General features: G+C 35.4%; 1 protein-coding gene across 3 annotated transcripts; it reads right to left on the bottom strand.

Moving 5' to 3' along the window:
* Positions 1-26,548, bottom strand: LOC127834324 (G2/mitotic-specific cyclin-B3-like). Of its 3 annotated transcripts, none has more exons than XM_052360067.1 (11): positions 26,406-26,548; positions 16,750-16,842; positions 16,291-16,386; positions 15,376-15,641; positions 13,061-13,118; positions 12,671-12,769; positions 9,915-10,145; positions 4,841-4,996; positions 4,280-4,429; positions 3,748-3,875; positions 1-2,527 (listed from the first exon to the last, which is right to left on the bottom strand). In XM_052360067.1, the coding sequence occupies exons 2-11, from the start codon at positions 16,825-16,827 to the stop codon at positions 2,473-2,475; spliced, it is 1,317 nt and encodes a 438-aa protein (XP_052216027.1). In that variant the 5' UTR covers positions 16,828-16,842; positions 26,406-26,548; the 3' UTR covers positions 1-2,472. The 3 variants fall into 3 exon arrangements, with proteins under 3 accessions (XP_052216027.1, XP_052216030.1, XP_052216029.1); XM_052360070.1 differs by having other exon boundaries at positions 15,382-15,641; XM_052360069.1 differs by having other exon boundaries at positions 26,394-26,418.
* Between the last annotated feature and the right edge of the window lie 69 nt (positions 26,549-26,617).

Here is a 26,617-nt window from a genome sequence, read left to right as displayed (position 1 = left end):
TTTTATAAAGACAAACTTTTATTTACACAATGAAAAAGAGAAGACATTCAAACAGTGGAATGAGGGCCACCATCCTTGGTCAGAAATCTCATAGAATTAAGCATCAGTTTTAGCACAATTTACAAATATTTGCATGAATTTTTACTTAATAAATAGTAAGGATTGTTTTTGGAAAAATACCATTGTATTCTATGTGGTTTTATTATTAATAAAAAAAAACAAGAGATGTGTTTATCAGAAACACAATGCCCACTATTGCGCCGCTTTGAAATAAAATTTCAATATATCATTTTGCAGGTTTAGAAATTATCTCCCTTTTAAAGCTTATTACTTCCCTTGGATTGTATTTTTTTTTTACTTTTGACCTTTCATCACTCAAAATGTGCAGCTTCATGAGAAACACATGCACGCCAAATATCAAGTTGCTATCTTCAATATTGCAAAAGTTATGGCCAATGTTAAAGCTTTCGGATGGACGAACAGACAGACGGACAGTTCAACTGCTATATGCCACCCTACCAGGGGCATAAAAAGATCATTGTTATTTTATTTTTATTTTACCAAGGATGGCACATGATAATGAGGACGAAAACACATACAGATGACAAAATGAATCAATACTGTTAAAACACATTTAAAGGTGCAGACACACATGAACATGGTCTATTAAATAAATCAATTGTTGTTTTGTTTTGGTTAAGTATCTAATGACTAGTTTAAACACAATGCAAAGGTTACTTTATTTCTCACATTGTTAAAAATAATGTACGACCAATAATTTCTACATTCTGTGTACTATATTAAACTCGATTTTATTGGTTGTTCCAATTAATAGATATTGTACAGTTCACAACCAAGTGTATTTAGGTATTTACAAATCCACGAGAATAAAAAACGAAATTACATTCCTTTAACATAAACATACGGTTAATAAATAAATAATTTGACAGCTGCACCGAAAGGGCCTGATAACCAAGGTTATGTACACAAGGCAACGACAAATATAGACACAAAGCAGTAACTACAATTAGGCAAACAATGGTTGTGTGTCTAGTTGCAGGGCCTAATTTCCGATGTTAGAAGTATGTTTTTTTGTTTTATTTAGTGTTTAGAAGTTTTAAGGATATTTTCCTTGGATTTTGTAGCAGTTTTCATTTTACATGAACTTAAATATTGAATCAATACACCATTATGCAAGGGAAAAAGGGACGATATGCTGATTTTTGCCAGATGATACATAACTTCTGTTTTTATTTTGGCCTCAGAAGCATGTATATAGATATTTGAAGTTTGATTTTTGTATAAAAGGCACACACATTCAATGAAGAGATACATGTATATAACAGGAGATAAAATAACTGTTCACAGTTTAGAAGTTAATGAGAGACTGTGAGATGTAAAGCGATGATATGAAATGAGGATGATAATGGAAAATGAATGATACAAGTAGATGGTTCCATCTATACTCCTAACAACAATCATTCCAGTGAGTTGTGAATGTCTAATGGCGTCTGGTGTGTGATGTGTACCAGCTACACATGGGTGTTTATATACACTGGTCAAAGAGATCATTTGGAAAACTGCAAAAACTTGTCGATTACATGGATGAAAAATTCTGGCTAAAACCAACAGCTAAAATCTGATAAACCACTAGACACCATAGCCTATTAATTTTAAAACTGTACAACTAAATGATGAATGTAAAATGGAGACAATAAAATCAAGATATAAATGCATTTAAACTAAGTCATCTACATTAACACAGCTTTCAATTTTAAATATATTTACTTGATACTTTACTTTCTTACATCCTAAAGAGAATATATTTCCCCTCAAATGATACTTTGAAGAAAAAGAGAAGTTTATAAGTGTCATTTCATGTAAAACGAAGTATGTACATTAAATATGCATAAAATGTATAATATAAAAATATACACAGCAATAAAAACATCGAAAAGTGTACACCTACAATATCAGAAGTAAAATACACTGTAAACCCCTTATTTCATAACTTTTGTATGAATACAGTTCAATTAAGGCTAAAATTGCTCTTCCACAAAAAAATATTGTTTTTCCCCAAAAATGTACCATGCAAAAGTCCTAAATGCATATTAAATTTTAGTAAAATTATCGTCGATGTGTTATGTTAAAGTAGAAACATCATTTGGATCTAAATGAAATTTGGGACAATCAATTTAACAATTTTTTTTATATTAAAAATATGACAATGTTGAAGATTTCATGGTTAATTTTTTCGAAAGCAAGGAATGTAGGGTCAGATTTAAACATGCATTTTGAGGCTTGCCTACTATATTTGCTCAAAACGAACAGGTAAAATTTGGTACAAACAAAGCTTATAAATGCCATGATTGCTGCCATAAGACTACGACATGATTACTGAACACATAAGGGAGAACACATTCATGTGGCTGAAAGACTGGGAAGACTGGGCCAACATTTCATCTCTCATGATCATACGAGCTGGCTGTCTGACAGAGGGGGGATCTTAGCAACCTCATAGAACACTCTGAAACATACCAGAAAACATGTGTTAACTTAAGTCACAGTTTATGTAATTAAGACAATGTTGAAGATAAAACAAGTCAACAGTACATCTTATTAAGAAAATTATCTCTTTTCAGCTTATTGAGAGGTTTTCTTCAACATATTTTAATATTTAATATTTGCAAGCAAACCTTTCCAACGTATCAAGGGGTCTGTTAAACGGACCCATTTCCAAAGCAAAATAAGAAAAACAAGAGCACCGCAAAACGGGTGCCAACGCTCGGCTGCGGGTGCATTTTTGTATAAATGAAAGCTTGTCAGATTTTTTTTTATAGAGGTCACAGTGACCTTGACCTAGTGACCCAAAAATGGGTGTGGCATGTAGAATTCATCAAGGTGCATCTACATATGAAGTTTCAATGTTGTAGGTGGAATCACTTTGATTTTAGAACAAAATGTCAAAGTTTTAGCACGACGCCGGCGGACGATGAGCTGGCTATGACAATACCTTGGGTTTTTCTCCGAAAACAGCCGAGCTAATAAAATGCCCCCCCCTCCCCCTTAATATTAAAACAAGAGCTGTCACCATAGGATGACTTATGCCCCCTATAAATGCTAGATTTAAGTTATGAGCTTTTTTCGAAACCTAAACACCCACCCTAAGTTCATTGTCAAGGTCACAGCGGTCAGAATTTTTGTGCGTATGGAAAGGCCTTGTCCATATACACATGCATACCAAATATGAAGGTTATATCTCAAGGGACATAGAAGTTATGAGCATTTTTCGAAACCTAAACACAGATTTAGAAACCTAAACGCAGACCCTAAGTTCAAGGTAAAGGTCACAGGGGTCAAAATTTGTGTGCGTATGGAAAGGCCTTGTCCATATACACATGCATACCAAATATGAAGGTTACATCTCAAGGGACATAGAAGTTATGAGCATTTTTCGAAACCTAAACGCAAAGTGTGATGGAAAGACGGACAGACAGACGGACTGACAGTCCGATCACTATATGCCCTCCTACCGGGGGCATAAAAAGGAGTGCCCAATTACTTTTATATCAAAATATTATTTTAATGACATATGATTTTGTTCTTTTAATTTGAATTATTATATTTATTAAATTAGTTTTTCCTCAAATCAGTGGACTTTTTACAATTACCTGGTTTTGATTTCACCCTCAGTTCATAACCAAAGACAGTAAGTCAATGCAAAAGACCAGGAACAAGGTAGCTTACTTGTGTGAGTATTTGGAGCGTATGGTTGTGAGCTGTTTGGGTGGGTTCCTAATGTAGCTGTTGAGGCGCTGGGCCAGGGGTAGCAGCTCACTCTCCTCATAGCCCGTGTAGTACACCATGGTCTTTGTCTGAAAATCAACATTGTTAAGCATCAATCTGGTGCACACGAAATAGCTTTTTTGATGTGATAAATAATTTGAGTACATTTATTTTATAATTCCATAATGTACAAAAAAGGTGAACAGGACACAAAAATGTATAATAACTGTTTACATAGGAGGAATACGAACATTCCATGTGTCCACTGTGACCTTGAAGCAAGCAAAATGTTTTTTCTGGCAACACATCTTGATATGGTGATCGTTTGCGGCCATTTATTTCAAAATCCCATAATACGCAATGAAGTTATTGTCCCAAAAACACAAATATTAACACACACACACACACACACACACACACAGAGGTTATACTATATGCCCCTTGCATATTACAGCATAGGCAAACACTTTGTTCCAGAGTATCGCATACTAACCCATTCTCCACAGTTCTTCATTCTCAGTGCCAGCAGTAGGCTGGCGGCAGCCATCTCTGAGTCTCGACGCTGTATGAAGTCGTACTCCATGAGGGACATCTCGAGGATGTAGCGGCCCAGGGTCAGGGTCTCCATACTGGAGCGGGCGCACTGGAGAAAGGGGCACACGTTTAAACAAAGGTACAACACTTTAAATGATTTAGTTTTCATCTAGAGCTCGAGCACTTGGTAAAGGGAAACAAGAATGGATTTGATACTTATAACACAGGTATTAAACATTAAATGATCAAGTCTTGCCCATGAAAGACTGACAATTGACTGAATAACAAAACATACAGTTCACAAAATATACGGCCAGACATTGAATTTTTAATTCACTTGTCCAGTTGGAATCTCGCCCTAAAATTTCAGTTGTGCAACATATATAAAGTAGCATAGCTAGAGTTAAAGTGCTCCTTATGTTTTGCCTGAATCTCAACACAAACCAATGTTGCAAATGACAGACATTGTAAATTATTAACAATCAATTAACTCCCCTCAGAGATCACAGTAAGTACCAACCTTTGCATATCTCCTTAGGAAGCGGTACGAGAGAGGCATGCCGATGTCGAAGCCTATGGCCTTGAGGAGGCAGCGCTCCATGTCGAGGAACTCCTTGCGCTTGTAGGCGTCATCACAGATGTACAGGAAGTCTTCCACCAGCGGGGGACACCGCTCCTGTATACACAATCACAACAGTTATAGAATGGACATCTCAATATTATGACAATTGCCAAACACTGAAGTAAGTAACAAGAGTATGGCTTATTTTAATGAATAATTGGGTAGTAGTTGGCAAAGCCACACATCTGCACAAATTATAGGCCTGTCCAAGACTTTATTTTTAGATGTTAAATTGTACATTCCCTGGAAGTAAGAATCTTAAAATTTCATTTAAACTGCAACTCTGACAAAATATTAATGATATACGCTGCTCATTGCTTGAACCCTTCCTACTGCTCAGGGGTGTCAAATGCCCAAAATCTAAAATCCTGAAAATAAGCCTTACATGTGGGGGGCCAGTGCCAAAAGAGGGTTAATAATTCATTTAATTATGTTAACTGCAGTTTTTTTTGGCCCGATTTTATAGCGGAAATTCGGCTATGTTACCAATCCCAAAAAGTATACTTTTTCCCCAAAATGTGACAAAAAATTCCCAATTCCCCCCCCCCCCCCCCCCCCCCCCAAATTTTTTTTTTTTTGAAAGAAGTGTCTGATGCGTATTTTATCTAAATTTTTATTCAATTACATCTTTTGTTCTTTTAATATGAATGATTATATCAAATTTAGTATTTCCCTTATCTGTGGACTTTTTCGTGTGGAAAAAAAAGGCTAATAAATTTATTTTCCCAATTTCATGAAAATGCTGATAAAATTCCCAATTCCAAAGCAATGGGCTATCTTCCCAAAAAGTAGAAAAAATAATCTGAACTGTGTTAACAATATGTATAAATTAAAATAATTTGTGTTTAAAATGACATTTTGTGACAAAAATCTTTAAATACCAGAACAAAAATCCACTAATTTATATCAATATCAAAAGCAGTTTTTGAGGGCGTAAATCCTGATTTCAGGAATAATCCTGAACTTTGACACCCCTGGCAGTAAGAGGCAAAGTGAAAATTGCTAAATGTAACCAGCATAAAAACCAGAACAGCCTTCAAGTTATTCGAGTAACTTCCAGTCTGTTTCCAGGGGTGTGATTGAGGCAAAGTCAGAGGGGAGGAAAATTCTGTTGACTGATTTTGACTACGCGAATGGCGCGCATAACGCAATGACAAACATAAAAACAGACATTAAAATAAACAACTTTTTGAACTTCATAACAATATTTCTTTATAAAAACCTGTTAAACTACACATTATTCATACTGAGGATGCAAAGTAAACAGTTAAGTATATATTGTGATCAATAGCAGCAGTTTTTCAATGTATTGAATGACAGTTAATAGACTAAATATAAACAAACAAACTTGAGTGTTCTTCTGGTGTTATTGATGGATTAACTGAGTTAAATTAATATATTTAATTTGTTTACCTTTCAATATCTTGCATTTCACATCTTCACTCAGTTCAAAGCTATTTCAGTTAACTGAACAGCGTGACAAACATAATAAAGCAGAATATGCATATGAATCTGATTATACACAGACCCACAGACATATAAACATCATGTTTGTCTTTATCCATGTTCGAACGATACTCTCTAAATTGTTTTACTTCGCGAGTAGACTACACTCCAATTTGCAAACACTGGTTTCCGCGACACAAATTCAGTGGGCACATTTCTTAACAAAATATGTGTTGCTTGTATCTAAAACGTAGTCTTTTTTTTACAAACACATTTCATTATTCCTATCAGACTAGGTGATGTCAGTCGTTTATTCGATTGCTATTTGTTATTTCAATAATCTTAATTTTCTCTTCACAACGGCGCCATTTGCAAACAAATCACAGAGCGCATTTTAAGAACAAGATTTTAATTGGAAGATTGGGAAACGACAGCCAATTATATGGCTCGTTTTAAAAATGCTTAGGCAGAATCTACCAGTGTAAAATGCGGAGAGATTTCACGGGCCGCGGATATTTCGGTCCGCTTATGAAATACGTCCGCGGAATCGGTGGTAGCCCCTCTCCCCCACATTTTTTAAAACGAATTTACGCAAATCTCAGAAGTGACATCCGGGACAACCCGATCCGTGGAAATCCGCGGAAAAATCACACCCCTGGTTTCTATTTTATGCTGTTTGCTTCTAATAAGTATCTTTGGGTTGCAAATTGAGGCTTAAACAAGGGCTGTTTGTAAAACACGCATGCCCCCCATATGGGCTGTCCGGACAGTTGTAGTGGCAGCCATTGTGCGAATACGTTTGAAACCATTTTACTGCTTCAGGTCACTGTGACCTTGACATTTGACCTAGTGGCCTGAAAATCAATAAGGGTCATCTGCCAGTCATGATCAATGTAACTATGAAGTTTCATGATCCTAGGCCTAGGCATTCTTGACTTATCATCCGAAAACCATTTTACTGTTTTGAGTCAATGTGACCTTGAGCTTTGACCTAGTGACCTGAAAATCAATAGGGTCATCGGCCAGTCATGATCAATGTACCTATGAAGTTTAATGATCCTAGGCCTAAGCGTTCTTGAGTTATCATCCAGAAATCGTTTTACTGTTTTGTAGGGCTGCAACGGATATCCGAAAAATCCTAGATTCGCGGATCCAAACGAGGATTCGCGGATCTAACCGTGATTGGTAAAATCGGGTTCGAATCCGGATCATATTTGAGTTTAACCTTTCCTTTGCGGTAATTGGTCTTTCGCCCTAATACTTTTCGTTAAATTGTTTCTTTCTGTTTGAAAGGCTGACTGGTACGTAGTTTGTCACGAGTATCGCTACTTTTTCGACAAAAACATGGTACTACACAGTCTACTTTCGTTTTTCGATGGTGCAAAATGGCACTGAAGAAAATTCACGATGCACCTAAACAATTAAAATCTTCGGTGTGGAAGCATTTCGGGTCTTATCAGCATACTAATTCTGGCTTATAAGTGGTCGTTACGAAGTATTTTATTGATACTTATTGCAGATTGCGTGTGATGCGTTTATTGCTTGTTAAAATACAGCGTTATTCATATTATATCTGACTGACATAGATGTGTTTAATATGAGGCATTATTATTAATGTTTGTTGTTAAAATGCAGTGTTTTTTTTTATATGAAATATTCGGCGTTATTCGACCTCATTCCCCCATCTCTTGAGTATATATTTTCCCCCAAAATATTTTTAAAATTCCCCTCTCGTAAGTGTGATTCAATTTTAATCAATACCTTATTTAAATATGTCTTTCTTTACGAATTTATTTACTATAATTTTCTTGAACTGCTGCATCTGCATGTTTACTTTCTTTAAGCCTTTACTCCTTAGCCGCAAACCGTACATTGTTCACTTTCACGACTTTCGCTCGACGACATATACCGCAAACCGTACGTATTCCACCATATCGCACAACAGCAAAAGCTATCGTAATTTAAAAAAAAACACAAATCTGTTTTAACTTAAAAAAAGAAGATATTCTGTTTAAACAAGCACAACTTAGTCAGTCGTCTTCAAATGCCGGCAGTGAAACGCAGAAACAGGCTTGGGGAAGCTACACTTGAGTCCCTGATAAGACTATGTCTGCACACGGAGAAACTTGGTGAAGAGGAGGTCACCAGAATAATTGACAAATTCGCAGAAAAGCCAAGAAATGTTGATCTTTGAACATAACATGTTGATAAGAAAAAGAGTATATAATAATGTTTTTCTCTCTATGTATGGTGAATTATAGTGTTAAAACTTGATTTTGTACTGTTACTTGCTGAGCATTGAAATTTCCCCTTTTTCCCCGCGACTTTTCCCCCCTCAGGGGACCCGACCCCTTTCCCCCAAAACTGAAAAAAAAAAAACACTGAAATGCTTACACTTTTTCGTGTATGTGCTATTTTTTTTTTTAATTTGCAGAATCTGGACCCGGGTATAAAAGTTTATTCGAACAACGCAAGTCCTTTTTTTTCATCTACTTAGTATTTGTTTTTGTTTTTTAAGTCGTTATTTCTGCTTCCACTACTGCTGCTGCGGCTGCATCTACTAATGCTGCTTAAGTTATATAATTATTAGTAGCTGTAAAGTGTATAATAATAATACAAGTTAATTACTTTATTTCATAAGAAATATATAAGTTCTGGTGTTTAAAAACATAATTTTGGTAATAGCAATATAAATTATAATTTATTTTGCGTATTTTTACTTTCAAATTAGGATTCAAACCGATATTCGATATCTGAGCCTTTGGATTCGAATCCGATTAAAATTTTGGATTCGCTGCAGCACTACAGTTTTGAGGCACAGTGACCTTGACCTTTGACCTGAAAATCAAAAGGGGTCGTCTGCCAGTCATGATCAATGTACCTATGAAGTTTCATGATCCTAGGCCTAAGCATTATTGAGTTATCATCCGGAAACCATTTAACTGTTTCGAGTCACTTTGGCCTAATGACCTGAAAATCAATTGACTTATCATCCGAAAACCATTTTACTGTTTAGAGTCAATGTGACCTTGACCTTTGACCTGAAAATCAATAGGGTCATCGGCCAGTCATGATCAGTGTACCTATTAAGTTTCATGATCCTAGGCCTAAGCGTTCTTGAGTTATCATCTGGAAACCATTTTACTGTTTTGAGTCACTGTGACCTTGACCTAGTGACCTGAAAATCAATAGGGGTTATCTGCCAGTCATGATCAATGTCCCTATGAAGTTTCATGATCCTAGGCCTAAGTGTTCTTGAGTTATCATCCGGAAACCATTTGGTGGATGAACCGACATGCAAAACAATATAACCCCTCTTGTTCGAAGGGGGGCATAATAAAACATAAATCTAGTAAAAAGGACAACAATATCCTGAAACAAGAGCTGTCACCATAGGATGACTTATGCCCCCTAAAAACGCTTGATAGAAGTTATGAGCCGATCACTATATGCCCTCCTTTGGGGGCATAAAAATGTTGACAAACGCTGCTACGCAATTTCTTTAACCAAAACAATGTACACTCACGTCAAACTTGGCGGCAATGAAGAGGGCCACAGCCCCGACAAGCTGCAGTGCCTCCTTGGGCGTGTGGACCCTGCTCACGTACATGTCCACCAGCTTGACGGCCAGGTAGAGGGTCTCGTGGTTGAGCTCAAAGTTTTCCTGCACCTCCACCAGCCAGTCCACCAGGATGGCACGCATGCTGGACGTCAGGTGCTTCTGGGTCGACATGTAGTTGTCTATGGTGAACTGGGTCTGTGGGATAATGTGTACGAGTCTGGTACCGGGAAAATAGAGTCTTATGCATATGTGTAAAGCATCGTCCCAAAATAGCCTGTGCAGTCCACACAGGCTTATCAGGAACGACACTTTACGCACACTAGTATTGTTCGTCACTTTCAGCTTTCATTTTGTTTCAAGGATGCCTCATATTGGAAAAAAAATCCGGTTCATGCCCATAGTGTCTTCATTGATAAGATTGTGCAAACTCTATGACAATTCTAAAACGACATGTATTAAACCCTGTTTTCCCAGAGCGAAGATTTATTCAAATGCATTGGGAAATATATCCCAGTTGTGTTATTTCACCGCACAATTCTTTTTGTATGGTTATGTGATAAATGTTTGCCCAATTTTTGTTTGTCCTTGCTGTTGAGAATTTTTGCAGGAAAATCAGGCCAAAACCAATTATCCCAGAAAAGATCTAGATTGAAACAGCTTATTGCACCTTTCTGCTAATTTTGCATAATAGTGATCTTATGCTTCCAGGGCAAAGTTAACCAAGCTACTAAAATAAATTCTACTTTTTTAAATGTGTAATAGGACTGGCTGAGGTTATGCTTTCAGTAATAAGCAAACATGACTAAGCAAAATATATAATAATATCTCAATTAAAACAAGAGTTCCGCGGTCGGAGATGACCGCATTGAAGCCGGATTTTTGATTTAAATGACAGGAAAGTACCTTTCGTGTTTTTGTCAATGCAATACTTAAATTACTGAAATATTGTTCAAAGGTCAAAATGAAATGTAAGTACTTTTCAAGGCATGAGCAAACCTTGTGTTATGTTTTGAATGCATATAACAATTTTAACATTGAAGGTCACAGTGACCTTGACCTTCAAATGAATGACATTGAAATGAGCAGTGGTGATCTTCTAGTACTGGCCAACCTTTATGTCAAGTTTGAAGACTCTAGGTACAAGCATACCAAAGTTATAACATGGAATAAGAACTTTAACATTTTTACCTACCAAAGTTATAAGAACTTTAACATTTTTACATTCAAGGTCACAGTGACCTTGACCTTAGAATGAATGACCTTGAAATGACCAGTGGTCATCTAAGTGTGCTTGCAAACCTTCATGTCAAGTTTGAAGACTCTATGTCCAAGCATACCAAAGTTATAACAATTTTAACATTTTAACATTTAAGGTCACAGTGACCTTGACCTTCAAATGAATGACATTGAAATGACCAGTGGTCATCTTCTAGTACTGGCCAATCTTTATTTCAAGTTTGAAGACTCTAGGTACAAGCATACCAAAGTTATAACATGAAATAAGAACTTTAACATTTTTACATTCAAGGTCACAGTGACCTTGACCTTCAAATGAATGACCTTGAAATGTCCAGTGGTTACTTACTAGTTCTGGCCAACCTTCATGTCAAGTTTCAAGACTCTAGGTCCAAGCATACCAAAGTTATAACAACTTTAACATTTTTACATTCAAGGTCACAGTGACCTTGACCTTCAAATGAATGACCTTGAAATGTCCAGTGGTTACTTACTAGTTCTGGCCAACCTTCATGTCAAGTTTCAAGACTCTAGGTCCAAGCATACCAAAGTTATAACAACTTTAACATTTTTATATTGAAGGTCACAGTGACCTTCACCTTCAAATGAATGACCTTGAAATGACCAGTGGTCATCTGTTAATCCTGGCCAACCTTCATGTCAAGTTTGAAGACTCTAGGTCCAAGCATACCAAAGTTATACCATGAAATAAGAACTTTAACATTTTTACATTCAAGGTCACAGTGACCTTGACCTTCAAATGAATGACCTTGAAATGACCAGTGGTTACTAACTAGTTATGGCCAACCTTCATGTCAAGTTTCAAGACTCTAGGTCCAAGCATACCAAAGTTATAACAACTTTAACATTTTTTATATTGAAGGTCACAGTGACCTTGACCTTCAAATGAATGACCTTGAAATGACCAGTGGTCATCTGTTAATCCTGGCCAACCTTCATGTCAAGTTTGAAGACTCTAGGTCCAAGCATACCAAAGTTATACCATGAAATAAGAACTTTAACATTTTCGAGCACGCCGCCCGCCCGCCCGCCCCCCCGCCCGCCCGACAACATCAATCTATAAGCCGAGATTTTTTCGAAAAAAATCCGGCTAAAAAAACAACCATGTAAACCTTAATCAGTCCGGTTATCGGTCCCATTCCCAATAACGGCAATAGAGAAAAGTTTATATGTTTGAAAGCTAACAATTCCCAACATTTTTTTTAATATCTCACAATGTGTTCATCTCCAATCTAGCTATTTAAGTTTAAGCTTAGTAAATATAATACTGAAAACCCTTTAATTCTCAATTTTAAAGCATTTTTTTTCCAGCAAATCAACATTTATTTCCCAATTTTAGTCAAAACGCTGTGAATTTTCCCAATCCAAAGAGACCCGCACCATTCCCAAAATGGTGGGAAAACACATACACTGTTAATACTATTAATTCAAAAATTTCAACTGACAGACGGATTGAGCAGTACCTCTCTCTCCTTGTAGTATTTGAATATGTCAAACGCATACAATGCCACCTGTACTGGGTCCCCAAGGTTCTCCGTGTCCACGTCATCTACATCTGCTGGCTGTAACACAGAACTGTACTTTTTTTTAAAAGTTAAATTTGGAATTGAAATATGGTCTTATACAAGTTTGCAAGATTGCCACATTCTTTTTTTAATAAAAATGAAGTCAAATCATCTAGTTGTGGATTCAACTTGTTATGTTACCTCTATAAGATATATAGCAAAAAGTTATTTCACAAAATATGATATGATAATACTTATTTTCACCACCCATAAACAAAACACACTGAAAACTGCAAAGTTAACCAGCACATTTTATTCAAACATTCCCTCAACTCAATCATGAGGTACCTTTGTTTGTTCCTGGGTTTCATCCTCCACCTGCACCAGATTCTCCACACCCTGACAGCTGCAACAGAACATAAGTATGGACTGAGAAAATGACTGGAATAAGCTGTAATTGTACTTTGAAATAAGACCTATGGATTTAAATGACTAATTTTGGGACTTTAGTTTAATAATCCATTTTTTAAACATGTAATTGTAAATAACAAACAAGTGCAATTTTATTATTATTTATTTTTATATCACAGGTCAACAAATGTATATAATTGTCATTATTTGTTAAGTCTTTTACATGCATGGTCATAAAAAAAAAGAAAATTTGAAATTATCGTGTAAGTACCTGTTATCGAACAGCACCTATTATCGGACGTTTTGTTTTGGTTCTGTATACACACGCGCAAACGTGCGCATGATGTCACATTGATAAACAAATGGTCAACATGAAGTCCATGACCTACTTGCCTTCTTAGCTTGAAACAAAAGCGCCAAAAACAGGTTGAAGGAATGCATTTATTGTTATTTACACCGTTTGATGTGTTTTTTGCTATTACTTTTTGAATGCATTTATCAAAACGTGCATTTACACACCAAAGAGCATATTTCCGTTTGCAATTTTGATTGCAGCAGACGCAGATTTTTTCGACGAGTCCGGATCACGTGATAGTCATGTGACTTTGTATATACTGGAGTAGTATTTAAGTGTCGGTTAATAGGTCATGTTTATATCGGCCGCCATTTTGTTTTGTCTGCTAGAGGTGACAATAACCAGGGAATCAATGTTATGAATTCTTGAAGGTAGTTTGCTGGAAAACTTTACAGATAAATCATTCAATGATTGAACTGTTAGTCATTTGTTAAAACAAAATGTTTTTGTCATTTTAAGTGTTCCAATTTTAACGTAATTTAACGTAATTTCTTAGGTGTTCGATAACTGGTTCGTCCACCATAAAAGCAATAAATATAACAACATCATCAGAACCAACAGATAAATATTCAGTTTTCACCACTTTAAATGCTGTGGACTAACTCGTTTAATTTTTTGGTTTAATACCAATGAGCGAACTAATGACCAATTAAATTGCCAATTTGAGTAGATAATGGTAAATATTTTGAAAGATAATGATTAAAAATTACTTTGATTTACTAAGGTTCAAATTATAGAGCTCGATTGGATATAAAAAAAAATATGTATTTTTTTTTAAACTTCAATTAAGAATTTTTAGGTCCCATTTGGAAAAAATATATACTTTTTTCAGTTGGAAATGATACCAGCCCCAATTTTGAATGAAAATGACACTGGTTTTTAAATGTGAATCATTTATTCTCAAACGGTGGATAAGCAATTAAAGCATGAAATGAAAATGTGTTTGTATTGTTACATGATTTGATTTGTATTCAATTGTGATCCAATACATTTCATATTCAACTTCTGGCTGCGCAACTCATGAAAATATAATTTTTTTCTGTGAATTAAAATGGATAATCTAGAAAACCAACAAATATCATATACATGAACGTAAACTAGAACTATAAAACATCTGAGGCAGAAAGCTTCACTCCCGCAGGGGTTTTTCTGGCTACATTAGGAAAAGGCCCAAGCCTATGGATTTGGGGAAGGAATTGCTTATTTTGGGAAGAATTCTCGCTAAAATTACTGATTTGGGAAATGAAAAAGCTGGTGTAAGTTAGGATTTTTGGGAAAACTGCACAATTTTAAAGAAATTTTCATTTGGGGAGCGGCCTTTACTAGGCCTATGTTATATAAGGCTGAAAACCCCTGCAGTCCCAGTCTATAGCAAAAACTAGACATTGACATGCTTTCATAAGAAAAGGATCAACTGCAGTAAAATATCTGACATGAAGGTCTATAATACACATTATCTCAAGTCTGCCAGGCCTTTTTCTTACTATCTCAGTGACAGTCTGATAGCAGACCCTTTCCCAAATACCGGTATACATTTTTTTTTACAATTACAATTTTTTTCAAAAAGAGGAAAAATCAGTTTGTTTTTAATTTTACACTTTTCTTAACAACAAAAGCGAAAAATATGATATTGAACACTACCGAGCAAATTTTAGATGACACAGCATTTGGATATGTTCTCTAGTTTTCATTGACGTATGGAGAACAAACAAATCACCATGCAATTTTCCATGGTAAGAAAAAGGCCTGTCTACATCTAGAACTACAGGGAAACTAAATACGGGGAAACTAAACACGTACATACACCTGATATGGGTAAAGAACTAAAGGGAAACTAAACAGGTACAGATACCTGAGATGGGTAAAGAACTGAACTAAAGGGAAACTAAACACGTACAGATACCTGAGATCGGCAGCAGACACCAGAGACTCCTGGGAGGAACTCGAACCACTGCTGCTGCTGTTGGAGTCCTGTGAGCTTACAAGTGACAGCGTGCTCTCCTCTGTTAGATTCTCACTGGACGACGCCTTCTTGGTCTGTTCCTTCCTCTTGGATGCCTTGCTGCCATCCTTGCTGGGTTTCTCCGCAGGCTTCAGCAGCTGTGTTGTAGGAAGCTTGGACTTCTTCAGGGCAACTCGGATGTTCGCCTTGTCGTTCAGTGCCTTCAGAATCAAACACACAAGTTTAACATTGCTAGAATTTATCTTAGAAGGCAAAAAAGCGCTCTTTCTAAATGGGACTGGCGATCTATTAGTAAGACTATCAGAATATTGCTTGCATTCATGCTATCACCTTAAGAAAGAAATCTTAAGGCTTAATTTAAAGTTTTTTACGCAAAGGGTCGCAACTGTGCCCGATAATCAAAATCAGGGGTGCCATTGTGTCTGATACTCCTGTCATCATGCAGACGTTGACATTCGGGTTAGAGGTCAGGGGATTTCAGCCTTATATAACAGGGGCCTATTAAAGGCACCTTCCAAATTGAAAATTTCTTTAAAATCATGCAGTTTTCCAAAAATCCTAACTTACACCAGCTTTTTCATTTCCCAAAGCAGTAATTTTAGCGAGAATTCTTCCCAAAATGAGCAATTTCTTCCCAAAATCCATAGGCTAGGTCCTCTTCCCAATGAAGCGAGGAAAGGCCTGAGGTCTAGCTCTGACAATTATGTGAATAATTGAGCTAAAAATGGATGGGCATTGCCAACAGAGGGTCTTTGCCCTTGTGCCTTACCGATTTACTGGGATTGTCCTGCTTTAAGGATATAAATTGTCTTTCCAATGGAAAGCAAAATTGCTCATTGTGTCACTCACATTGGTAATGTCACCAAATGCAGCACGTCTCTTTTGTGATGGATCCTGCAACATGTCTCCCTGCCTCTTGCCTGCAGTTGTGCCTGGCCCTTTTGCCTGGAAAACAATGTAAACAAGTCTTTGATGCAAAACCGCCCAGCTTTTTAAACCTTTGTGCCAATGGTCCAAGTCTGATATATATATATATTTGAATGATAGTTATCAATCAAATCTTTAATTTTATATCAATACCTATCATCTTACTTGGTTTGACTAAACTATTTAACCGACTACAAAATGGCTCTTTGTCATTGAAAATACAAAAATGACCAGAAAAGCGACAAAACCACATATTTTTTTGTTTAGAGCTCTGACTTGTCAGCTCAAGGTTAAAAAAATAAAATTTAAATGTTAAGTGAATGACTGCGGTCTGCCCATTGAAATATTATTTACTACTACTCTACCACAATGCTCACTTACGGCAGTTATTGTTCCTGGTTTCGTTTTCCTGGTGTTTTCCCCACCAGCCACAGGCCGTGTTCTTCGAACTGGCAACATTCTCAAAAGTTAACACTGAAACCAAATATGAATCACAATATTAAGAATTGTGTTTGTAAAAATTGATAACTGTTACAATTATAAATATTTTATTGTTATACACCAGTGTTTTTTCTCTCACCATTTTAGGAATTGGGCCAGTCCCTTGGCCTTGTATTGGTAAACATCCTTATGCCTAAAATTGTAAAATAAGTTTTGTTGTTGTTGTTTTGCTAACTAAAGCTTCAAAATTGAGAAAGTGTTTCCAATATTATATTTACTGGATAAATTTATAGAGCTGGTAGAAATGAACTAAATGATCAGATCGTAATTTATTATTTTTGAAACCATCAATAGGGAATTTTAAGGTCCCATATGGCATTTTTTTCCATTGGGAATTCAAACAAAAACAAGAGATGTGTTTGTCAGAAACACAATGCCCCCTACTGCGCCGCTTTGAAGCCATATATTTGACCTTGAACAGGTAAATAATTCATTAATATTTAATGTTGGACATAACATTTTTATGAGCATGGTTACTAACAAATGTAGTGAAATGAAATAAGCATTTAATACTAATTTAACAACCTTTTTTCCACTAACACGATTGTACTTAAAAAGTGCAAGATTGTAAGAACAAATTGTTTGGTATAATGTATTAATTTACGATGTGTTTTACCATTGATCCAGAAAATTAACTTCAATATTTATGTTGACAGGTGAGATTTTATCCATTATATTGTTATCATGGTCAGGGATCACACTGGACTCAAATTTTAGGGAGAAGTGACTTCTCCCTGGACACTGATTTAGGGAGAAGTGAGGAGACTCTAGGGAGGAGTGGAGAGACTCGGACACAAGGGTTTGCATGTAGGGCGTTACAACACACATATATGTGTATCACATTATTGAAGTTTACCACTGTAGTACACATAATTATATTTCTTTTGTGTATCTTAATTTTTCCAGCAGTTCTAATTAACCAAGTAATAACAGACACGACAGATAAATAACTAAAATTTTACTAGCTCTATATTCAAGCCATTTTGATGTACATATCACATTATAAAGACTAAAGTATTTCAAAGACCAGGGCTTTTTTTCCTGACTTTGTGAAGCAGCCCTGGCCCCTCACTTTGTGAAAAATTGAGTCGCGAACTTCTTAAAATTGTGAAAAAACGAGTCGCGAACTTCTTAAAATTGTGAAATTCAAAGTTCAATGCATTAGTATAGTTAAAGCATGTGAAACACTTGAATATTATCAAAATTTCCTTAAATAATGCAATAAAGGCATATTTTCCTTCTATGAATACTGTATTTGATACAATAACAACACATATACATATATCTGATTTGCAAAACATTATTCATGTACCAAATGCAACTAAAATACCTGGTCCCAACACTTTTTTTACCACAGGAATAACATTTATAAACATAGAAAATTTCAAGGGCACATAACTCAGACATGTTCTGGACTTTACAGCTTTAGAACTCTGTTCTTTTTACTCTTGAAAATGTTAATAATTCTCTCAATATCTGAAGAGGAAAATTCATTCTACATGATAATTTTCATGTTCTGTGAGCCTGACCCTCGCCAGTGCATGATGATCTCCCTGGGAGGTTGTCATTTGATCTGAAACATTAGGTATACATTGAAAAACAGTACTTTTGTAAGAAATGTAAACCAGTTATTTTATTTTTCATATTTTTTCACAAAGCATAAATAGACTACATACAAAGTTTGAATCATGAATATGCGTCATGAATATGCATTTAAATTAAAAAAATATATATGAAGGGACCAGTGTTTTTTTTATGGCAATTTCGGGGCCGATATTCGGCCCCATTCCCCTCAAAAAAGAGTATATATTTTTCCCCCATTTTGTAAAAAAAATCCCCTCCAGAAGTTTATAAAAAAAAATAAAAAATTATATTTTTTTTTATTTTTTTTTAGAAAGAACTATCTCATAATCATGATAAATATATCCCAAATTTATTTCATAAACAAATAAAAAAAGTATATAGCTATCATTTATATTATTTTGAATAATTATAAAGAGTTTTATTAAATAGTTTTTCCCAAATCAGTAGACTTTTCACATTAATTGCATTTTTCTCCCAAAAATGGCAAAGAAAGGCCTGATGTACCTATATTGTGTCAATATTTGTTGATAAAATCATTCCGATTTGGTCCATTTTATTGATAAAAAAATGCTCAAATTTGCCATTTTATAGATTTGAAAGATCCCAATTAGACTCAAAATGGCTAAGAAAACTGAGACAGTGCATGAAGGCTGAACTGTCTTAAAACTTAAATGTTGAAAAAATCATTGATATATATTTTAATTTTAAGAAAAAGGACAAAGACATTCAGCTGTGAATATTATATTCATACAAACATGTGTATTAATATAATAAATATCATTACATATAAACAAGTGAATTTTTAATTTTCCCCTTTTCCTAAAAACGACGCCACCATTCCCCTATAAGTGAAAAAAAAACACTGCAGGGACCACATTATTACTTTAACCAAGATTTACAATTGTAAACAGATACGAATAACAAGTCTCGGTCATCAATACTAGGGGACGTTTTGACTAGCTTCCATCAATACATAAGCCGCGGCAGATGCTTTCACTTTTATCAAATGACTTTCCTTATAATGTTATCAATGTGCATGTTTCAAAACTTACCCTTCTGTAGAAAGCTTTTGTTGCCATTTTATCGGCGTTAGCTGTATATGCCAGCTTTTCACCTTACCTGACCTTTGTAACTGTCCAATAAAATTCAAATAAAATTTCCCGCGGCTAGTTCAGAATGAATACACTTCAGTTATCCCATAGGCTGATATGAGCATACCATCAGAACATTGGAAACATGTCTGCGTCTTTGTCACACTGTTTTACTGCGTGTTCAGCATGAAACAATTTTATCTCTAACGAAAAGGCTTAATAGATAGAACAATTTTACACTCAATCTCGACATCAATACAGTTTGTGCGTCCACCTTTTATTTTCAGAGGCAACAGCGTTTTTACTTAAAGGCTATGTTCTCATTTTAGTACTGACTTTCATATTCCTATCAACATGTTAACATGTTAAAAGTATAAAAAGCAGTGGAAGCGTGGCCTCACTTTAATGCATTGCATTTCAACCCGCGAGTTATCAGGGTTTATTTTCAGGTCATCGCGAAGAGGCTTATGTGCTGAGCTGAGTTTGTGGCCAGTTTGTTATATAATATAGACCCTATCCGTGAACTAGGTGAACTGAGATTTTCTTAAGACCACAAAAGATGTTAAATGAAGATATTCAGCGATATAATTATGGTATGTCAATAATAGATTCTTTATGTGTTTTCAACAATACCATGATAAATATTATTTTTAATTAATTTAACAAGAATTATTCCACCATATTGCCTAATGTATTAAGCATGAGCGCGATGATTCTCGATACTGTTAATAATCGAATCAAAAAGCAATGCCCGACAAACCACTAAATCAGGTTTGTTCGAAGAACGCGCGTATAAATATTTAAAATATGTACGAATACTTCGCGTGTGGCCGGTTGACTCATATGTTTAAATTTCACTTCCATTCTTCATTTCGTTTTCTGTTTTGTATCTATAGGTTTATGACCAGCAATATGTAATTATGTAAAATAAGCCGCGAAAACTCTGCGTAACAGGGCCCTCACACTACTTTGGGGGAAGGGGTCCGCAGCCCTTAGGAGGGGGAATTTTCGCGGCGTTTCCATTTTTGGGGGATTTTTTACTTACTCTCTCATTATTTCATTTGTACATGTTTGCACTATATTCATTGCATTTTTCATAATTTAGTATGTTTGAAAAGATTAAATTGAAATAGAATTGAGAAATAATAATCATAAGACACATCTTTCTATTAAATTTTTTTTTTTTTTTTTTTTAGGGGGAATTCCCCCCCCCCCCCCCAAAAGGGGAAAAAGTATACTTTTCAGGTGGGGGACTGCCGCCGAAATTCGGCGGCAGATTTGATAGATTGAGGGCCCTGGCGTAACATCCTGTATTGCGTGTGATCCAGCTAAGAACTGCACAGAAAAAGACATTCGCTATCCTTGGTCTCATTTTTTGAACTCTTTACCTTTCACAAACTCAAACCACAATCAACGCCGTATATCTTTTTTTAAAGATATTTCTTGTTTATTGTGACGTTGCTAGGCAGAGCTTTTACTATTTACACCGGTTTCACTGGTTACACAACACTTGAAAATCGATTAAAACAAGCAAACATCGGTTACGCGAGTCGACAATTTTTCGCGAATTCGGAATTAAAAACGAGGGTATGAAACTTATATTTCAGTTCTGAAATGGCCGTTTTTGACAGTTTTGAGCACGAAAAGTCCGTTTTTCACGATTTAAAACGGCTGTCAGGTTTGTGAATTGGCCGTGTCAAAATTGTGAAATGTCCGTCCACAGCCAATCTCAAAGAAGGAAAAAAAACCCTGAAAGATAATATGTTTATGAAGCAGTAGATAACATAAGCTTAATAAAACTGTCAGACCAGATAAATATTTATGTTTGAAATATGACATTTAACATATGCTTTTTTAAATAATTTTTTTTTTTTTATAGTCTTTCCAATTGCAATTTCATGTGAATACAATTCGAAAAATGATAAACCACACCGTCCGCATCACCCCATCTGTATTCTTCATTCTATTTCTTCTCTAAAGAATTTTGAGATTAAATTATAACCGACGAAAAATAATGTATCCAAAAACAACAGTCAGAAAAATTGTACATGAAACAAATTGTGCATATCGTTTGACAGCAAAAAAATGAAAATCGGAAACCTAGCAAATACGTAATTAATATACAATTTAATTGACATATTGCTCTACAATAGCATAGTTTGTGGGTAAAAAACGACTTAATAATCACCTTTTAATTTCAAACGATAATCGGCAGAAAGGTGTAACATCATGGACATAGATCTAATTATTTAATTATCATCCTTTTGTTAATTCAGATCGATAGTCGGTAGAAATGTAAAGTGATCAACTTAGAAATAATTTTTTATTGTTAGGCTCCTTGTTATTTGTTTATCTTTAAATACGACGTTTGCCATCGGCCGCTATAGTGTTGGCAGACGACAATATCAACTGTGTATTTCCATGTATACAGTGTCTGCGCATGAATGACCCAATATTATGTGTGAGCGAACTCAATGTTTAGTGGCCAGCTACCATGTGACTTGAATGCTGACTTGACCAATATTAATCGCCGATAAGATAAGTTAGGAGGTTGGGAGAATCGGGGCGGGGTTTACCTCAAATTGTTGCTCAATTGCGACACGCTCCGGGCTGCGACAGTGTGTATTGGAAAATTGAGTCAGACCTTGACATCGAGAAAACCGGATGTAAACAAATTCCAATAAGAGGAAAACTGGAAATTTCTTAAATTTTAGGCGACATTCGGCGTAAGAAAGCGACTTAGTCGCTCATGTCGCCCCCTAGCGCGAGCCCTGATGGTCAACTTCAAAGTTTCCCAACACTATTCTTACAACACAGGCATTTGCTACTGAATATTAATCAGTGTGACTAAAATTCTTTGTGTAGTGGCAAAATGTTGATTCATTGTTTAATGTGATAGGTTATTAGCAGGTCTTCAACCCAATTATTAAAGAATGCATTAATTATCACATATTTGCCCAATGGCTAAAAACTAATTATCTAAGCTAATATCAGATCAAAATGAGAAGATAATAGTACTACATGTATAACTGCCAGGTCTCTAAATTAAGAATTGAGATAGCGATCAGCTTCACAATTGATAGTAAATTAAACAAAAAACATGGATATTCCGTATATTTGTCTTTATTAAGCAAGGGCCTTATAAACACTTCACCAAACAGAATTTCTCCAAATTTCAAGCTTACTTTGGGATTTTCCCCCTTTTGTCAGTTTGTGGATAATTTTCCCAAAAAAGAAGGCCAAGCTCTTTTCCAAAATTAAGAAAAACAAGGGACAAAATTGTCACAAAACCAGGTTTTCATTGTGAAAAAAAAATCTGATAAAGGGAGAAAACTCAAACTGAACTTTTGAAATGACCAAAAAAAATTAACCCCCTTTGTAAGTTTTTTTTTTTTTTAAATCTATTTTTAGTCGTGGCGACCTTGACATTGGAGATATTGACGTGATTCTTTCGTGGGACACACCGTCCCATGATGGTGAACAAATGTGCCAAATGATTTTAAAATCTCACAATGAATGACATAGTTATGGCCAGGACAAGCTCATTTATGGCCATTTTTGACCTTTGAACTCAAAGTGTGACCTTGACCTTGGAGATATCGACGTAATTATTTCGCGCGACACACCGTCCAATGATGGTGAACAAATGTGCCAAATGACAGGGTTTTTTTTTAGACAAAGGGGAAGACGCTGGACGCTGGGTGAAAGGGGAAAATAGAGGGCGAAAAAGACATATTTGGGGAAAAAATAAAAACTGTTTTAATGCTTTTTTTCATAATTCAGTACGTTTGACAATATTAAATTGAAAAAGAATTGAGATATTATAATCATGAGACACATCTTTCTATAAACAAAAAAATTTTTTTTTTTTTTTTAAGGGGGAATTTTTTGGTCCGGAAAGGGGACAAAACCAGCCTAGTTTGGTGGGGGAAGACGCCGATATTCGGCGTCTGTTATATAAGGTAAAAAAACCCTGAATGATTTTAAAATCTGACGATGAACAACATAGTTATGGCTCGGACAAGCTCATTTATGGCCATTTTTGACCTTTGAACTCAAAGTGTGACCTTGACCTTGGAGATATCGACGTAATTATTTCGCGCGACACACCGTCCAATGATGGTGAACAAATGTGCCAAATGATTTTAAAATCTGACAATGAACGACATAGTTATGGCCCGGACAAGCTTATTCCGCCAGCCCGCCCGCCCGCATTCGCCAATCTAATAACCAGTTTTTTCCTTCGGAAAACCTGGTTAAAAAGCACTAAGATCATTAAATCTCGATTAGGAATATCTGAAATATCTGAAAGCAGTGTGTGTAAAACTCTGGAAAATGGACTGTCTGATGGACAGTCTGGCTGCTATATGCCACCCTATCAAGAGCATAAAAAACTATTAAACTGAAAGCTTATCTATCATTTTCAGGTTCCGGAGATAGTAGATAAGTTCAATTGTTGATTTGACACAAGATCTAGCTCATGATTGAATCCGGAGATAGTAAAAAGCATATTTTTGAATTCTGAATACTCTGCGTTAACCATTGCAAAAACTTTCAGATTTTCATGAACCGTTGACATGTTTGAAACTTTGGATAAAAATCATTAGTATGCAAGCACACCATATCTTATGAGTTGTTTTAATTTGCGCATACATATTTACAGGGCCCTCGTTTGGCCGTTTTTGGGACCAAATTTTGGCCCCATTCCCCCCTTAAAATAGTATACTTTTCCCCCCTATTTCAGCTTAAAATTCCCCCCTCCAAAAAAAAAAAATTTTTTTTTTTGTTTTACTTTTATACCTATGTTGCCGGCTGGTATCATGCTATTAACCTTTGATTAAATGTATATTTATGTAAATTACATTCAAATAAGCAATTTTAAGAGTTGAATGGTACTTGAAAAAAGATCTTAAATTCTCCCTTTTCGTCCAAAACAACGCAAAATTTACCTTCTAAGGGCCCCGGCACCAATCCTACAAAGTGTGGCAAGGGCCCTGATATATTTATGATAAATTTGGGCTAGATTGCACTTTACCCGTACACAGTTGTTTACCACTATCAACAAAGCGGGGGTTTGGGGGCCGTAGCACCCGATACTAAGGAAATATTTAGGATTAAAAGGATAATTAGGTGTTAGGTGTTTTGGATAAGCAGGGCTCTCGCTGTCGTTCGCCATTTGAGCCATTTGCAAAAATATTGAGAAATTGGCTCAAGAAAATTCTGATTTGCGAAAATGCTAAAACCTAGCAAATCTTCATTGAAATTATCCGCCAATTAAATCCAGACTGGTTTTCTATAGTTTTCTCTTTGTTTCATTAAAAGTGTTCGCAAATTGAACAATAAACGAAAACTGGTCTGCACCAGAACATGAGACATCGCTTGACCTTATTGTTATTGAAGCGCACATGGTAGCTGGCCAATCAACATTGAGTTCGCTCACACATAATATTGGGTCAATCATGCGTAGACTCTTGGAATACACAGTTGATATTGTCATCTGCCAACAATTTATCAGCCGATGGCAAACGTCGTATTTAAAGATAAACAAATGACAAGAGCAACAATAAAAATTTTCCCAGCTGATCACTTTAGACCTGTCTACCGACTATCGATCTGAATTAAAGAACGATCATTAAATAATTAGTTCTATGTTGATGATGTTACACCTTTCTGACGATTATCGACGTTATCGTTTGAAATAAAAGGTGATAATAAAGTTGTTTTACCCACAAGCTTTGCTATAATTGTAAAGAAAAAAAGTCAACCAAATGGTATATTTATTACGTATTTTCTAGGCTACCGATTTTCATTTTCTGCAATCAAACGATATGCAAAATTTATTTCAATGCAGAACGCGTACAATTTTTCGGACTGTCATTTTCGGATACATTATTTTTCGCTGATTTAAATTTATTTTCGAAGTACTTTATAGAATAAATAGAATGCAGAATACACATGTGGTAATACAGACAATGTGGTTTATATCATTTAGAATTGTATTCACTTGAAATTGCAATTGGAAAGACTATAACAAAGAACAATTTGTAAGTCTCTGGGTGGGGTGGGTGGCTTTGCTCTTTATTCCTGTTGGGTTCCTGGTTCTAAGACCTCCGGCCTAATTTTCAGAATTTCAAATTTAGGACAATATATTTGTTCATTAATGAATGTTTAATATTTATTAATAGTATATATTTATCATAATCATGGGGAAAATCTTTTCAAAAAGCATTATTTGTAGCATTTAAGCTTATTTCTTGTCCTTTTGAAAGTTGGTTATTCTAAAACAAAATTGTCAAAATGATGCAAGGATAATTTTTTTGCTAGTCAAAAATGAGAAAATGGCAATTTCCTTGCATCAAAATGCAGGATTCTGCTTCAATTGAAATCGCAGTACAGTAACTACTAGATCTAATGTTTTGAACTTTTCCCAAATTTTACTTTACAAAAGTTTTTGTAAAATAACCTGCAGGAATTTTGTGACATCCCACCCTAAACACGCAAGGGGCAGCAGATGTTCAGGCCATCTTAAACGAACCTTTAACTTTAAAAGCGCTCAATAACATTGCCGAAATATTCAAACGTAATGGCAATTGCCATCAACTTTCACAACACCTCGCGAAAACAGGTGACAACAATATATTTAATCGGTATAAAATTTACAAATACAAAAATGCAACACTATAACAGCTCAATATATAAAAATAAAACACACTAACGGCTTATTAGTTAAAACAGATGAATGAACAAGCATGAGCCAGAAAAAAATATGCGCCTTCAAAAAAAGCGCTCAACGACAACATAACAAAGTGTGCAACAAATACAATAAATATTTTGTAAATACATACGCACCAAAGTACTCACCAATTTATCCTTGATGAAAAAATATTTTTAATGTTTGATTGACAGAAGTTTTGCCTTTTCCTAACGAAATATGAGCATTTTTTCGTGCATAAACAATCTCCTTGCACTACCTTGGCGCTTTCAAATTTTGTCTAAATCAGCGATGCAATTTGATTGGATGATATTGAAATATCAACGCCAAGCGGTAATATACAGCAATCAAGGGAAGTTAC

This window comes from Dreissena polymorpha, chromosome 6 (genome assembly GCF_020536995.1).
Source record: "Dreissena polymorpha isolate Duluth1 chromosome 6, UMN_Dpol_1.0, whole genome shotgun sequence".
NCBI classification, from domain to species: domain Eukaryota; kingdom Metazoa; phylum Mollusca; class Bivalvia; order Myida; family Dreissenidae; genus Dreissena; species Dreissena polymorpha.
The sequence above is the reverse complement of the archived record's forward strand: the minus strand, read 5'-3'. Positions and strand labels throughout refer to the sequence as shown.

Coding starts and splice junctions, on each gene's coding strand:
- LOC127834324 (XM_052360067.1), bottom strand. CDS start 16,827: ATGTTGCCAGTTCGAAGAACACGGCCTGTGGCTGGTGGGGAAAACACC. Junction 10,146..12,670: donor AATACTACAAGGAGAGAGAG/GTACTGCTCAAT, acceptor ATTATCCCACAG/ACCCAGTTCACCATAGACAA. Junction 4,997..9,914: donor TCATTGCCGCCAAGTTTGAC/GTGAGTGTACAT, acceptor TTGTGTATACAG/GAGCGGTGTCCCCCGCTGGT.